Genomic DNA, 16,373 nt, shown 5'->3' on the forward strand with positions numbered 1-16,373 from the left:
GTTTACTGGCATAACGTCATTTCCGCCCCGGAAGTATTTGTTTGACCCTGCAGGTCCAGTTCCGGGTCATAGTTGTTTATGCTAATTTATGCAAAGTATTTGAATAAATTATGCAAATTTATGTTAATAAAAATGACCCAATTTTAAATCCAGCTCTGGTGTCCGTGTCGTTACTCCGTCTCTCCAGCAATGACAGCGCCGGACTTACCCGGCAGGCAGGCTTTGCTGGAGGGACCGGGAGACACGGTCCCTCATGGCGGCCGCCATCTTGGATCCCGGGCGAAGTCTCGTGATGCGAGACTTCGCTCGGGAGATCGGGGCCTGATTGGCCAGGCCCCTGATTGGTCCGGGCGGGGCCTGCTTGCCCTATATAAGGGCGAGCAGGCCCGGGGCTCTTCCTTTTCGCCCGGACCAAGCTACAGAGCAGACACCCGCCCGCTCTCCACTATTTTGCAGTGTGCTTAGGGGTCGCCCTTAGGGGGCCGAATGGGAATTTTTTGCAGTTCTGCCTCTTAGCTGAGCTGTTTTTTCGCCCATTCCACACTGGGGTGATGGCTGTGCGGTTAGGGGGTGCTTGCATTAATTAGGTTAATTGGCTTACCTTTGGTCATTTGGGTAGGCAGGTTAGGGGCGGAAAATTGGGTGGTTTAGCAACCGCGCGTTCTCCCTTGGGCATCTTTGGGGATGATTGACAGGTTCTCTGCAAGCTCATGGAGGGAGTTTCTGCCTGAGCAGCTGGGGGGAACCTGTCTTTGGGTCCTGCACCTTTAATTCCCCGATTCGGGTTAGCCGGTGGGACCCCCCTCATGCACAGCATGGCAGAAAAGGTCACAGGTGACGGCCTGGCCCTCACCTGGACCTTGCATCGAGATACGCCCATGTGTTGCCCAGGAATGTTTACTGGCATAACGTCATTTCCGCCCCGGAAGTATTTGTTTGACCCTGCAGGTCCAGTTCCGGGTCATAGTTGTTTATGCTAATTTATGCAAAGTATTTGAATAAATTATGCAAATTTATGTTAATAAAAATGACCCAATTTTAAATCCAGCTCTGGTGTCCGTGTCGTTACTCCGTCTCTCCAGCAAAGCATCAGATGCATGTAAGAAACAGTACAGGCTCATGGAAACAAAGTAAGTATAACATTGTTCCAATTTTTCAGCTTGGAGGCATTATTATTTTTTTTTTAAAGCCATGCATGAGGAACTGAATGTATGACATATTGATCTGTTTTGACACTTCTAATTATGTAATAGAGGCTAAGACAATATTGAATGGAATCATATATCAAATAGCTATCAAATTAACTTACACCAAAGATTTCTGACACACAAAGAAATCAATGCAGTCAACTAGATTGTTACATGCAATTTCCAGCTGAAAGTTAACAGTTCTCCTCATGTGCTGGCAACATGTAATCTCTGATACCCTCAAATCAATTAGGAGACTTGTTTTTGTTTTTTACAAAAACAGGTCTGTCATTTCTCCTTTTCTCACCCTAGAAAATAGGTTTCTTAAGACCTCATTTTTGCAGACCTCTAGAGACCACTCTTGCAAGAGTCAGTTAAAGCTCCAATAAGTTATTCAAGCTTCATGGTCCACAAGGATCTTAGTTGGTCCTCTGGATTACTTTTAGCATGTAGACAAGAAAACCAAATATAGTCAAACATGTTGTGTAAACATGACCAACCATATGGTGGTTTGGAACAGAGTGGATTGAAACAAATTTCCAGTATAGGAGATTTTACCTTAGCTAGAGAGAACTGAAACATTTGTCTTTTATGAATTCTGACATAAACCTAACATATCACAATATATGAATTTTGATTTACAAGCCTTTATATTTGCCAAATATACCAATTATTGACTTCAAGGATGCATTAAAATACATTTAATTTAAAATTAATGCTTAGAGAAAGCAATTAGAAATAAGTAATTTATATTAATACAATGTGTTAAAATTATATTAAATGTGCACTTCCATTGAGATATTTTAAAAAGAAATAGATTCTTGTCTTTAATTTTACAGATTAAAGCAGAGAATAGAGCTGATGTATCAATGAACACATTTACCTGAATTAAAACCAGATCAATTTACACATTGCTAACAATGTAATAAGGGATGTAATGTAACTGATAACATGAAATTGAAAAAGAGAAACCAAATTGTTCATTTACCTTTCATAAAGAGAGCTAGACAGACACACTATTTGAGAATATTTAATGTCATAGAATACCCAAGTTTCCTTCCACAATATTGCAACAGATAAAGTTTTATACTGCTTAAATCTGATTCAAACAGAAGTAGTATTTGTGCAACATTACTGTACTAGTTTTTATTAACAATAATTTAACCTTTGGTTTAACATGGAACCAATATATCAAACACCACTGGTGTTTTTGGTTAATATTGGATGGGAAAATACTAGGAAACTTTCATGGGGTAGGAAGGCTAAAATGGGAAGTTGGGGGGGAAATATCAAGGTGGCAATCAGAAATTATTTTCATAGTGCCAGAAAAAAAGAGAGTATCTCTCAGATCACTAGGAACTGAGCTTACTTAAATATTTTGCTTTTATTTTTCATTGATGCAGATTTGTTTACACAGAAGCATTCTCAGTGTGATGCTTCTGAAATATCGTGGGACTGCAATTTTAATAAGGGAGCTGAAATTTGACTATTTGAGGGGTCATTAAGAAATGGCTGGGTTGAATTAGGTCTTATACAAATCCTTCATAGCAAAGTATCTGCATCTTTTCTCATTGATATTATCTAGCAAACACTATTGGAATGAGATAATTAAGGGTGATTTCACCATAGAAATGTGTAACTGGAATTTTATGAAAAGAAGTAAATATCCTAAAGCATTCCTGTTCAACAGGTAAATAAATAATAGAAATTCAACAACAGTCTTTGTTTCTTGCCTTTTCACATTCTGCAGATCCATCTGCAGGATTTCCAGTCCAAATAAGTGAGACCTTCAAAGGTGATAGAAAATCTTTGAACTGAACCAAGTAAAAAAGCAGCCTAGTAGGAGAATAAGAAAGCATATTGTTTTCTGTAATCTTGGACAATTTGAAGTTAAATAGATGAGTTCCTCTTCTCCATTTAAAACTGAAAAAAAGGGGGGGGGGGTTAGTTAAGGAAATCTGCATACAAATTCTTTCAACAATACTTAGTAATTTTCTCTAAGGTCCTCTGGAAGTACTTAAGTAAAATACGAAATAAAACAGTATAGAATCAATGGCTGTTGAATTCTCAGAGGAGAGGTGCAAATGGGACCCATAGGAACATTTTAAACCAATTAATGGTAACTTATCATTAATCACATCACAATCAAAAGTAAATACGAATCACTAGTTAAGAAGCATTGCTAAGAGATAAGGAAAACAGAAAACAATATGAGATTAACACTTATAAAGTGTTGACAAGGCTCCACATCAAATATTGTACAGGAAATCACCAGCAATCATACACATTCCTAACATGATTACTGGGAGCAAGATTTAGACTTTAAAAAGTGGTGTTAGATAAATGGCTTACAAACATGTTGCAACATAATTTTTTTGCTTTTCTTTTTAACAATGATAACACATTGCTATCTAGACATTCCAACGGGTTTTGTTTCATATAAGGGGATTTTGCGACAGCAAGTTTGGTGTAGTGGTTAAAGTTATCAAGTTGGAAATAAAATTGGTTCTAATCCTACTTTAAGCATGAAGCTAACTGGATGACCTTGGGCCAGTCTTTCTCTCTCTCAACTCTTGGAAGGAGGCAATAGCAAAACAAAGCCCTTCATGGCACCGGACCAGAATATCTTCGGGACCGCCTCCTGCCGCACGAATCCCAGCGACCGGTTAGGTCCCACAGAGTTGGCCTTCTCCGGGTCCCGTCGACTAAACAATGTCGTCTGGCGGGACCCAGGGGAAGAGCCTTCTCTGTGGGGGCCCCGACCCTCTGGAACCAGCTCCCCCCTGAGATTAGGATTGCCCCCACCCTCCCTGCCTTTCGTAAACTCCTTAAGACCCACCTTTGCCGTCAAGCATGGGGGAACTAAAACACCTCCCCCTTGCCCATGTTGTTTTGTTGATTGACTGACTGTGTGCCTGTTTTTTATATATACTGTTTTTTTATGAGATTATTAATTTCAATTGGAATCTGGATGGGTGGGCATTGGATTTGGTATTGTGTACTGTACTGTTTTTTATTATTGTTGTGAGCCGCCCCGAGTTTGCGGAGAGGGGCGGCATATAAATCCAATAAACCTAAACCATTCCCAAAAAAACCTTGTCAAGAAAACTACAAGGACTGGTCAAGAGCATTGCCAGGAGTCAACAATGACTTGCAGGCACAAAAAAAGAGAGGATGCACTGCTTGACCTAATAACTGTCTGAATGGACCATATGATGCTAATACAAAATTAAATGACCCTATTTATGAGTGCACTGATGGCACCAAAGGACCCTTCGTTTCATCCCTGAGCTATATTCTCTTTTATTGATCTCACTTATGTAAATTAGCCATAGGATAAATGTGATATGAGGCAAATTCTTACATAAAGTGTATCCTGTCCCTCCCAGTATGTAAGGTTTTTGTGCCACAACACATGAAGCAGGGACAGAAAAATTAACAAGTCCTCTGGCAAGAACTCTGCTTCATCTAATGGATGCTTGCTTGTGATGTTTGTAAATGTAGATTGGGGGGAGGGGGAAGGAATGATTTTTAAATGAACAATTTATTTATTTTATTTTATTTTATTTTATTTTATTTTATTTTATTTTATTTTATTTTATTTTATTTTATTTTATTTTATTTTATTTTATTTTATTTTATTTTATTTTATTTTATTTTATTTTATTTTATTTTATTTTATTTTATTTTATTTTATATTCATTCATTCATTCATTCATTCATTCATTCATTCATTCATTCAATTTTTATGCCGCCTTTCTCCTTAGACTCAGGGAGGCTTACAACATGTTAGCAATAGCACTTTTTAACAGAGCCAGCATATTGCCCCCACAATCCGGGTCTTCATTTTATCCACCTCAGAAGGAAGGAAGGAAGGAAGGAAGGAAGGAAGGAAGGAAGGAAGGAAGGAAGGAAGGAATGAATTGCAAGGAATACATCTAGAAACATAGCTCTGTCACCTCAGTTATATAGGGAAAAAATATTCTTAAGGGCCTTTTGCAGACACGCTTTCAACATAAGAAGCAGGTACTGGCAAACCACTTATGGAATCTCACCAAGAAAACTGCAGGGAATTTTCCAGGAAGTTACCAAAACTTTCTTGAGGGTATTTAAAAAAAAAAAAACCTCTTCCCCTACCTCCACTCAGATTTGGGACTGCACAGTAAAAAAAAAAAGTGCACTTTTTATGTATAAATAGAAGGTAGGCATGAGTGGAGCTAGTTCCTTTTCAAACCGAATTGCCCAATGTATAGTGAAAAGACAATGAGGTATTTGAATGTGGGACATATACTGTATAACTACCTTTAAAAAACAAAGAGTAGTCAAGATCTGAAGGGATTATGATAATTGCTTCTCTCAACTAAAAATAGTCCTCAGCTTGCAACAGTTCATTTAGTGACCAAAGTTACCTCACTGAAATAATTTTTCACACTTATGACTGTTTAGATCATCATGGTCACATGATCTAAATTCATATAGTTGGCCACTGACTCACATTTATTACAGTTGCAGTACCCTGGAATCATGTGATCACCTTTTGACAAGCAAAGTCAATGGGTAACCCAGATTCACTTAAGAAACACCTAACTGACTGATCAACCGCCTTGATTCACTTAAGGACTATGGCAAAAAAGGTCGTAAAATGGGGCAAAACTCACTTTTTCCTCTTCACTAAACCAGGTGGGGGTATGGCCAGCATGGGATGTATCGGTGGGCCAGGAGTTTAATAGCCCTGGTCCACAATATCTGAGAAGGCCCTTTCTTGTCTAAACCTGATATCGAAGGCCTGGTCTAGAAGGCTACATTAAATCCTCTGAGAAGAAAAAGAAATCCATTGATATAGACAAATGCGGTGACATTTTGGAAAGTGTTCCATATAAAGTGGAGATATAGAACAAAGCGGTACCTCAACAAGCTGACAGAAATCATATTTGATTTGAACTTAGCGAGACAAATTCAATTCAGAGTAGCCCCTAAGAATTAATGTATAGCTTCTCCTTTAGTCTTTTGCAATGAGAACTACAAAACAACTGACATCTAAATAACCTGACAATTAAATAACCTAAACTTTACTTCAGAATAATTTATGCCTTATAAATGTGTTCATGTTTCAGATATAGGACTCTTGATTTCTTCTTTTTTCATCAACTAACAATCCTGGACCTAGAAAGCCTAGAACTACGGCGCCTAAAACACGATTTGAGTATTGCCCACAAGATCATATGCTGCAATGTCCTACCGGTCAATGACTACTTCAGCTTCAACCGCAACAACACAAGAGCACGCAACAGATTCAAACTTAATACGAACCGCTCCAAACTTGAGTGTAAAAAATATGATTTCAACAATCGAGTTATCGAAGCGTGGAACTCATTGCCGGACTCAATTGTGTCAACCCCTAACCCCCAACACTTCTTCCTTAGACTCTCCACGATTGACCTCTCCAGGTTCCTAAGAGGCCAGTAAGGGGCGTACATAAGTACACTGGTGTGCCTTCCGTCCCCTGTCCAATTGTCTTTCCTTTCTCTCACTTATCATATATATTTTCTTTCTTTCTCTCCTCTAAGTTCACTTTACCCTTATATATATTACTACATGTCTATTTTTCTTCCTATGTATTTGTGTATTGGACAAATGAATGAATAAATAAATAAATAAAATGTTTCACCCCAGTGATGTGTCTTCTTACCACAGTTTTGTCTTTGTTCGGATAAACACTGGAAAACACCATAAGCACATCGACACAGCTGACAACTCTTCCATATCCATTCTCCATGCACGAATGGGCCACAGTCGCTGCCGAAGACAAATCAGAAGATGCAACCTTATTTCCAAGTTTCATTGAACATGCCATAATCACCCCAAAACATATGTACCTTCTTTACCTTTTCCGCTCATCGTGCTCGCAGAATCTCCCAACAAAGTATTCGGGGCACGCACAAAAACTTCCCAGAATGCAAGTTCCTCCATTCTTACAACAGTGACGGTTAAGGGTCCGACCTGAAAAATGAATGGCCCATAGTTGACAAAGAAACAGACTTCTTTGAACCTTCTTTTTTCACTTGCTTTTGCCAAGTCTTCCTAGCTTCCAAAGGCCTGGTTCTATTGGCCTTAAGGGGACCATAAAATTAGCTGCCTGTTAAGGCTGTTTGTTCAGCTAAGCCCAGATTGTTTAGATAAGGATTAAAAGCAAACTGCTAGAGATTACTGCATGGCCAAACACCACCCCATGACTTGTTCGCCTGCAGAAGCTTCATGTCAAACTGCAGCTTTCACTCCAGCAGAAGGTAATAATCATACTTGCTTTTGAAAATAGCAGTAATTGATACTCATCCCAAGAAAGAAACACATTATCTTTTGCCAAATGGGTAAAGATTTATCATCTTATTTTAGCTATTTGAATAAAATCAGTCATGTATATGTATATATATTCTATTATCTATTCATGTTTTAACTATCATAGAAACATTATGCTGCAATATGCCTATCTCCTAATTTGTTTGGCAGAAAGAGTTATTGCAAATGAAACTGTCCTAGGTCTATCCTAGACACAGAGATCAACATTTTCAGAAGTAAGCAACTGGATCTTTTTTTTTGGTCACATTTCAGAAACTGTGTCACAAAATTACAATTTGTAACTATAATTTGGTACCCCGATTAAATGTCCTAGTGCAAGAAACATATGAATTATAATCTTAAGCATCCAAAGTCCTAGGATCTCTAAACATATAGAGGATTAACTGCCTACGGAGCAGTTTCTCGGTATTTATTTTTTTAAAGTACACCACTGGCTCAGTAGACTATAATTGAGTATATATAAGGGTTGTAGCTTAAGCCTCAGTAATATTATTTACAAAGTTTTCATAGCATTTTGCCCGCCCCCCCGCCCCCCCAAGCACTGTAAAGAAAGGCTACACTGAATTACAGCTGAACTCTGCAGAAATTCTAGTAACCAAAAGACAGTGCAGAAACCCATCTTTTTATGAGCAGGGCAGTGCATAAATTGAATAAAAAACAAAATTTTTAAAAATCTCATTCTATCTTGCCCACTGTCCAGGGCAGATAAGAAGTTATTTTGGAGAAACAGAATTTTCAATGGACAAACTGTATGTCCATTTGTTCATCATGTGTATTTATTGCATATTTATTGTAAATCATATATTTTATCCTTACCACATTCCCCAGAGGTGAGCAAAAGTAAAACTGAATGCTTGCTCTAAAGACCTCATGCCTAAAATTAAAGGTAGTACAAAATGACTATGGATAGGACTGGCTAATACATTTCATGACAGAACAAGGATTTGAACCCAGGCCTCTCTGCTAAGTTCATGTCAGCTAACTGGTGTTACAGGCAATAGATTGAAGAAATCTGTTGCTATAATAAATTCAGATATCAAGATTTAGGGGGCATGTGAACATAAAGAAAGTAACTTACTCTTTGTTAGCCCAGTGAAAGGTACAATTGGTCTTGAATGGAACTGCATTTTATACTCGGAGCTGTGATTCATAACCCTGAAGACCTTTAATGTGGTGGCTCTCTCTTTTTCACTTAGCTTTTGAATAATGTCATCCACATTTCCTTCAGAGTCAGGAGTGTCATCTTTTTTAAGGCCTGGTGGGATGCAAACAAAGAAGAATATAGAAGTGTAACATTTTTCAGAAAGTAAAATTGGAACCAAATTATGGGAAAACTACTCACCTTCTCCAAAATTAGTATTCTGCAAAACCAGAATGATTGTTAAAATAAACCTGGAGAGGCAAATTATACACAGACATTAGTTCATTATGAAGAAAGTAGGTGTGAGAAAAGGGCATTCAGTTTACCCCCAAAACTAGGACTAATGAAATTTATTGAATTTTACTACTGGATAATTATATTTAGAAGGCAGACTTAATTACAGACAAGGCAATCTGATGCTCAATATAGAGAGTAAAGTCAAATTGAATGGTCTGAGACTTCTTTCTAAGAGCAACACAATCCTAGGGTATGAATAAGCCATTATTATACATAGTTATAAGATCCCAGCTAAATAGTTCTATTCTTTTCATTGTTACTGAGATAATTGTTTCAAAATCACATTTTTAGCCCTCTTACCTAAGCAAAGCACTGTATTATAAAAAGACAATAGTCCTGGAAATTATATTTTACTTTCAGTAGAACCAAAATGTGCAATCTCTTGCTTCTAGGTGGATTACAATTTTGCCTTTGTGTATATCAAGAGTAGAAGATGCATGACTGAATACAGCTCAATTATAAGGGTATAAAAATGCAAACCTACCTGGTATTTTGCCTCCAATACATTTTGTAAAGATGTTTTTGTCCTTCAAGCCAACTTGAGTTCTAATGCTCCTTCCAGGTAAATGTGGTCCAGACTGCTCACCCCAAAAGGGGCTGCTTCTTGTGATTAGGATGGACTAATAAACGAAGAAGAACCTTTTTTTAAAGCTGTTTCTCATTTCCTCCAGGGGCACAAGCCTTCTAAATCTAGAAGCTCTTCTGTGGTAAGATTTTCAGAGAGGAACAGTCCATTCTAAAGTGGGTTAGTTCCTACCCCTCCCCTCCATAAACACATCTTGCTGGGGGAGGAGCAACCTTTCACACTCACAGCAGGAGGTTGAGCTTCTCTTTCCCAAGGAGTCTTCTAGCATTGGTCTTCAACTAGTAGGTTGGTACTGATAAATTGCCCTGTTTTACAGTAAAGAAGAAGAATAATGGGCCATTACCTGTGCCAATAATATTTCATTCTTGCTTGCAAGAAAGAGGGTGGGTTTTTAAGAGCAGGAGAAGGTTAAGTACAAGGGAGGACAAGGGCTCTCTGCACTTTTAAATTGTGGAATAGTCCACAGGCAGGTGATGTTTACTATACCACAAAGAGGAAGAAGATGTCCATTTCTATGTCCTTGTAAAAGACTCTTTGCCATTGGTTATCATAGAGATTCAGAAAGTTACTCCAGGAATTTATTCCAAATTGCCTTCAACAGGACCTAAGCATAGCCCATAAAATCATCTGCTACAACGTCCTTCCTGTCAACAATTACTTCAGCTTCAACCACAACAACACAGGAGCACACAACAGATACAAATTTAAACCGCTCCAAACTCGACTGCAGGAAACACGACTTAAGTAACTGAGTAGTTTATGCATGGATGGAACTCACTATCTGACTCTGTGGTATCATCACCTAACCCCCAAAACCTTACCCTTAGACTGTTGACCTCACCTGATTCCTAAGAGGTCAGTAAGGGGCATGCTTAAGTGCACCAGCACCCCCCTGTCTTAATGATTCTCTCTTACTAGTATCATGTATATAAACATTATTATATCTTTGTATACTACCAATACGTACTTGACAAAATAAATATGATAATAAAATATGGTCATAGTTCTTTATGATTAAATGATGGACATATAAAAACATAGAAACATAGAAACATAGAAGACTGACGGCAGAAAAAGACCTCATGATCCATCTAGATTGCCCTTATACTATTTCCTGTATTTTATCTTACAATGGATATATGTTTATCCCAGGCATGTTTAAATTCAGTTACTGTGGATTTACCAACCACGTCTGCTGGAAGTTTGTTCCAAAAATCTACTACTCTTTCAGTGAAATAATATTTTCTCACGTTGCTTTTGATCTTCCCCCAACTAACTTCAGATTGTGTCTATAGTATAGTTTCTATAGAAAAACTATTAAAAAGATGTTGTGACTCTAGAAAGAGTGCAGAGGAGAGCAACCAGGATGATTAGGGGACTGGAAATCAAAACATATGAAGAGTGGTTGCAAGAAGTGAGTATGGTTAGGACCAGGGAAGACATGATAACAGTCTTCCAATATTTGAGGGGCTGCCACAGAGAGGATGGGCCGGTCAAGCTATTCTCCAAAGCACCTGAAGGACAGACAAGGAATAACGGATAAAAACTGATCAAGGAGCGACTCAGCCTAGAAATAAGAATGAACTTTTTGACAGTGAGAACAATCAACCAATGGAACAGCCTGTCCTCGGCAATTGTGGGAGCTTCATCACTGGAGACTTTCAAGAAGAATTGGACTGTCATTTGTCAGAAATGGTGTAGGGTCTCCTGCTTGAACAGGGAGGGTGGCGGGTTGGATTAGATCAGTGTTTCCCAACCTTGGCATCTTGAAGAGATCTGGACTTCAACTCCCAGAATTCCCCAGCCAGCATTAGATGACCTACAAGGTCCCTTCCAACTCTGTTAATCATCTGTTAAAGGTAACATGTTTTCATCAAAGAAAAGGATGGCTCAAAACTTGGTTATGTAGCCATCCCTTTTTAAAAAATTAACGCAAAGTGTCTTCAAAGTGCTTGTGGCTTGTCTTTTAAAAGGAGTTGCATAAAATATCAATTATGCACTCACAATTTTTCTGCACTTAAGAAAAACACACCAGAAATCAAACTGATCCTGCTTCACAGTAGAAAAATGGACATGGCATTTATTGTCCTGCCTCTTTTGTTTCTATTTCAGATCACTGAGCCCTCTTGACATCTCCCTTGGCCAGAATAAGGGAGAAACAGCTTAAAGAAGACTTAAGACAGTATGCACACAAGGAAGGATTAGCACTGGAGAGACTGAAGTTCAAGTTATCCCTCAGCTATGGAAGCTTACTGGATGACTGAGTCAACCATCACTCAAAAACTACCTTGTAGGTTTCCTGTATAAACTATCTGGAACTCCAAGAGAAAGTGTAGAGTTAAAATTTAACACATGCCATGCAGGGTCAGATTAATCCTGCTGCTAGTGGTGGGCTGTGCATGCAGCTTCAAGAGTCTTGTGTGTGTGTAAATGTGGCCCAGTGTGTTTTTCTCTTCTGCGCATGCACAGGAAGAAAAATCCCATGAGGGGATGCGCAAGAGATTTCTGCATGCGCAGAAGCAAAAATCTTGCACACACGTGTTCTTCAAAATTTTAAAACTTTAAAAAAATTAAAACTTTACAATTCGGTATATCTTCAGTTTAACTTGGGAAAACTGGGACTGAAAATCTGGGCATCATTTCAATAGGAACAACTTTTCCATAGTAGAGTTCTGTCTGATGAATAATACTTGACTTACAACGTTCACTTGTTGGGCGACTGTTCAAAGTTACAATGTACTGGGGGTAAAAAAGATTTATGATCATTTTCCACATGGGTTTTGCAGCATCTCTGTCATCACATGACCTAAATTAGGAGGTTTAGCAACTGGCTCGTATTTATGCCTGTTGCAATGTCCCAGGGTCAGGTGATCACTTTTTGTGAGTTTCTGACAAAGTCAGATTCACTTCACAACGTATTGCTAACTTAACAACTGCAGTGATTCCCTTAACAAACTGTGACAAGAAAGTTCATGACCTGAGGCAAAATTCACTTAAATGTCACTTAGCAACATAAATGTTGGGCTCAATTGCCGTCCTAAGTTGAGGACAACCTATATACATGACATAGCCCGTTCCCCCAAAGTCCTAAAATAGTCACCAACTGAAAGATTCCATTCTGGTTAGGTCACCTAAGCAGTTGGTGGTTAGACCCAATGAATTCGGGAATAAAAAACTCCATGGGAAAAGCCCACATATTTTTAAATTAAAATTATTACACCACATCATCTCACACTTGGGAGTTTAGTGTCCAACATTTAGAGTATAGCAATGATTAAGAGACAGAAAACATGGAATTGATTCCCCCAGAGAGTACAGTTATGTGCTTTTAAGTAATTAAGTGTTGTTACTCAGGATTCTTGACAAAAAAATATTTTCTTTTATGTATGCTGCAACCCAACAGGACCGACACAGACTTCAGCACTGCAGAAAAAACAATTGCTGCCAACCTGCCTTCCATTGAGGACCTGTATACTGCACGAGTCAAAAAGAGGGTGGGGAAAATATTTACTGACCCCTCGCATCCTGGACACAAATTGTTTCAACTCCTACCCTCAAAACATCGCTACAGAGCATTGCACACCAAGACAGCTAGACACAAGAACAGTTTTTTCCCGAACGCCATCACTCTACTAAACAAATAATTCCCTCAACACTGTCAGACTTTTTACTAAATCTGCACTTCTATTTCTACCAGTTTTTCTCATCATTCCTATCATCCTTTTCCTCCCACTTAAGATTGTATGACTGTAACTTGTTGCTTGTATGCTAAGATTTTTATTAATATTGATTGTTTTTTCATTGCTTATTTGACCCCTATGACAATCATTAAGTGTTGTACCACATGATTCTTGACAAATGTATCTTTTTCTTCTATGTATGCTGAGAGCATATGCACCAAGACAAATTCCTTGTGTGTCCAATCACACTTGGCCAATAAAGAATTCTATTCTATTCTATTCTGCATTCAAAGAAAATAACCAAATATTTTCCATACCACCACAATTCAGATTGTGACATACCTACAAATACCATAGCAACAAAAATAAAATAAAGAAAAGGCATTGCTAAGAGGGGAAAAATACACCCAACAAGCTATAAAATTCTAACATAGCTAATATGCCATAATTGCAAAATGCCATAATTGCAAAAAGGTACAGTCATTTTTGGGGGGTGGGAGGTGGTGTTTTTAATGCATTTTACCTTGCAGTATATTTTTACTGTATAAATACAAATTGGATACTTAAGGAAAGATACAGCTCTCCTTAGTTCAGATACTTTACATTTGTTTCTGTAATTTGGTAATGTAAATACAGGTAAATATTTGTTCAGTTCTTTGAGGATCTCAGGTTTTGATTGCTATGATAAGATAGGTTTAAATCTATTTTAGTTTTATTTCATAAACCATTCTAGCCTCAGAGGTCTTTCTCTCCTAAACAAAAGATTGAATCACTTTATTTCAAATTTGTGAGGATCGGATAAGATAATTGGCACAATTTCATTTTTAGAGAGCTAATCGTGTAAGCCTTTTGCAACAAAATAACGAAATCTTGCAACAGTTTGAAGGTTAATGATGATGACATATATTCCCCTGGGTTTCCTCATTTTCCAGAAGAATTTTATGCTCAATTGGCAACTAAGTATGCAGCAAGTGGAATAACAATCACCAGTGGGATCAGATGGTAATGGAATGCATAAAGTAGCCTATTGTATTTAGGAAACAGTGCTAGAGGCACCAACATTTTCGAAATAATGATCATTTGAATGTCCACAGTTCCCAAGCTACATGCATCTGCCAGTTAATCAGCCAAATCACAAACTAATGAAATGGTCTATAATCTAATGATTCGTAGCCTTTTCCATTTCATGGACCACTCTAGTATTACTGAAAACTTGGAGGAGCACCACATAAGCCAGATGATGGTGATTTGGAGTTCAAATTTGCTGTTATGATGTACAGAATATCTCCGGGACCGCCTTCTGCTGCACAAATCCCAGCGACTGATTAGGTCCCACAGAGTTGGCCTTCTCCGGGTCCCGTCGACTAAACAATGTCGTTTGGCGGGTACCAGGGGAAGAGCCTTCTCTGTGGCGGCCCCGACTCTCTGGAATCAGCCCCCCCCGGAGATTAGAACTGCCCCCACCCTCCTTGCCTTCTGTAAACGCCTTAAAACCCACCTTTGCTGCCAGGCATGGGGGAATTGAGATATTTCCCCTGGGCCTATACAATTTATGTATGGTATGTTTGTATATATTAATAATGGGGTTTTTAAAATGTTTTTAAATTATTAGATTTATTATGAATTGTTCTATCGCTGTTGTGAGCCACCCCGAGTCTGCGGAGAGGGGCGGCATACAAATAAATGAATGAATGAATGAATGAATGAATGAATAAATAAATAAATGAACGAACGAACGAACGAACGAACGAACGAACGAACGAACTAACTAACTAACTAACTAACTAACTAACTAACTAACTAACTAACTAACTAACTAACTAACTCAAGGCCCGTGGGCCAGATCTGGGCCACAGGGTACTTAGATCTTGCCCACGGGTCTACCCAGGAAACAGTAAAGGTCTAACCCACGATGCCCTTGTCAGTGAAAAGAGAGCTCAACAAAGTCCCCCAGGCCCTGTTTTCAGCTGCAATCACCTGCAACCTTCTGCTAGCAAAAACAGAGCTCCATTTACACTGGCAGACGGCTGCAAGAGGCCATTGCAGCTGAAAATGGGGCTCATGTGCCCCCCCCAAGCTCCATTTTGTGCTGGCAGAGGGCTGCAGAAGCCCTCTGGCCAAAAATGGAGCCCTTGGGCCACCACAGGTGCCCAGACACAAGTGATGTCAAGCTAGCATGTCCACCCAGGCCACCGCACCCACCCACGGAGAGACCCATCATACAACTCTGATGTGATTCTCAATGGAATCTAGTTTGACACCCCTGATGTACAGTATTTGTCAATTATAAGACCACAATATTACTTTTAAAAACATTGTCAGCATTCACACTGGGCCTAGACATACTGTATTGTGACCAGAGTACATGTGGCAGTGGTGGATTGTTCAGACAACAATACAAGTCAACAGGATATTAAAGGTATTATTTACAGGATATACACAGTAATTATAATACAGATATAATATATTATCTCCTTCACACACATAGATATCATATATCATTTAGTATTAGCACACAGCCTATTCTCTTATTCTCTTAATACCCTTACATCAGTATAATATATTCTATACAGTATCTTGCACACATCTCTTAGTATATTCTATACAGTATCTTGCACACAGCTCAGAAATTAATGCTTAACCAGCATATATAAACAACAATATAACCAACATTACATGATAAAGCAGCAGAACATAATGCAGAGCAACAACAGAATGAGAATATAACAGAGAGCAGCACAGCTGTCTCCCTTATATTACTAAATTGCAGCCCATAATTGCTGCCTGGCTCTTAAAGCAATATCATTATTTCCTTCTAACATTCTATGCTAATACCTACGGGACCGCCTTCTGCCCAGTGGCTGATTAGGTCCCACAGAGTTGGCCTTCTTTGGGTCCCGTCAATTAAACAATGTCATCTGGCGGGACCCAGGGGAAGAGCCTTCTCTGTGGTGGCCCCACCCCCCTGGAATTAGCTCCCCCCCTGGAAATTCAAATTGCCCCCACCCTCCCCATCTTCTGCAAGATGTTAAAGACTCACTTATGTCACCTCTGCTGACTATAGCACTTGAGAATGATATGATTGTATAGTATTGATTGTTTTTTAATATTAAGGGGTTTTAATT

General features: G+C 38.7%; 1 protein-coding gene across 2 annotated transcripts; it reads right to left on the minus strand.

Annotated features, from left to right (window-relative positions):
• Positions 1 to 2,201: 2,201 nt before the first annotated feature.
• On the minus strand, positions 2,202 to 15,965 carry LOC139158949 (cryptic protein-like). 2 transcript variants are annotated; one of them, XM_070736286.1, is made up of 8 exons: positions 15,925 to 15,965; positions 9,794 to 9,873; positions 9,467 to 9,602; positions 8,887 to 8,936; positions 8,623 to 8,799; positions 7,073 to 7,187; positions 6,877 to 6,983; positions 2,202 to 3,110 (listed from the first exon to the last, which is right to left on the minus strand). In XM_070736286.1, exons 3-8 carry the CDS (start codon positions 9,487 to 9,489, stop codon positions 2,977 to 2,979), a joined length of 606 nt encoding a protein of 201 aa, XP_070592387.1. In that variant the 5' UTR covers positions 9,490 to 9,602; positions 9,794 to 9,873; positions 15,925 to 15,965; the 3' UTR covers positions 2,202 to 2,976. The 2 variants fall into 2 exon arrangements, with proteins under 2 accessions (XP_070592387.1, XP_070592386.1); XM_070736285.1 differs by lacking the exons at positions 9,794 to 9,873; positions 15,925 to 15,965 and having other exon boundaries at positions 9,467 to 9,758.
• Positions 15,966 to 16,373: the final 408 nt, after the last annotated feature.

Source organism: Erythrolamprus reginae, chromosome 2 (genome assembly GCF_031021105.1).
Source record: "Erythrolamprus reginae isolate rEryReg1 chromosome 2, rEryReg1.hap1, whole genome shotgun sequence".
NCBI lineage: Eukaryota > Metazoa > Chordata > Lepidosauria > Squamata > Dipsadidae > Erythrolamprus > Erythrolamprus reginae.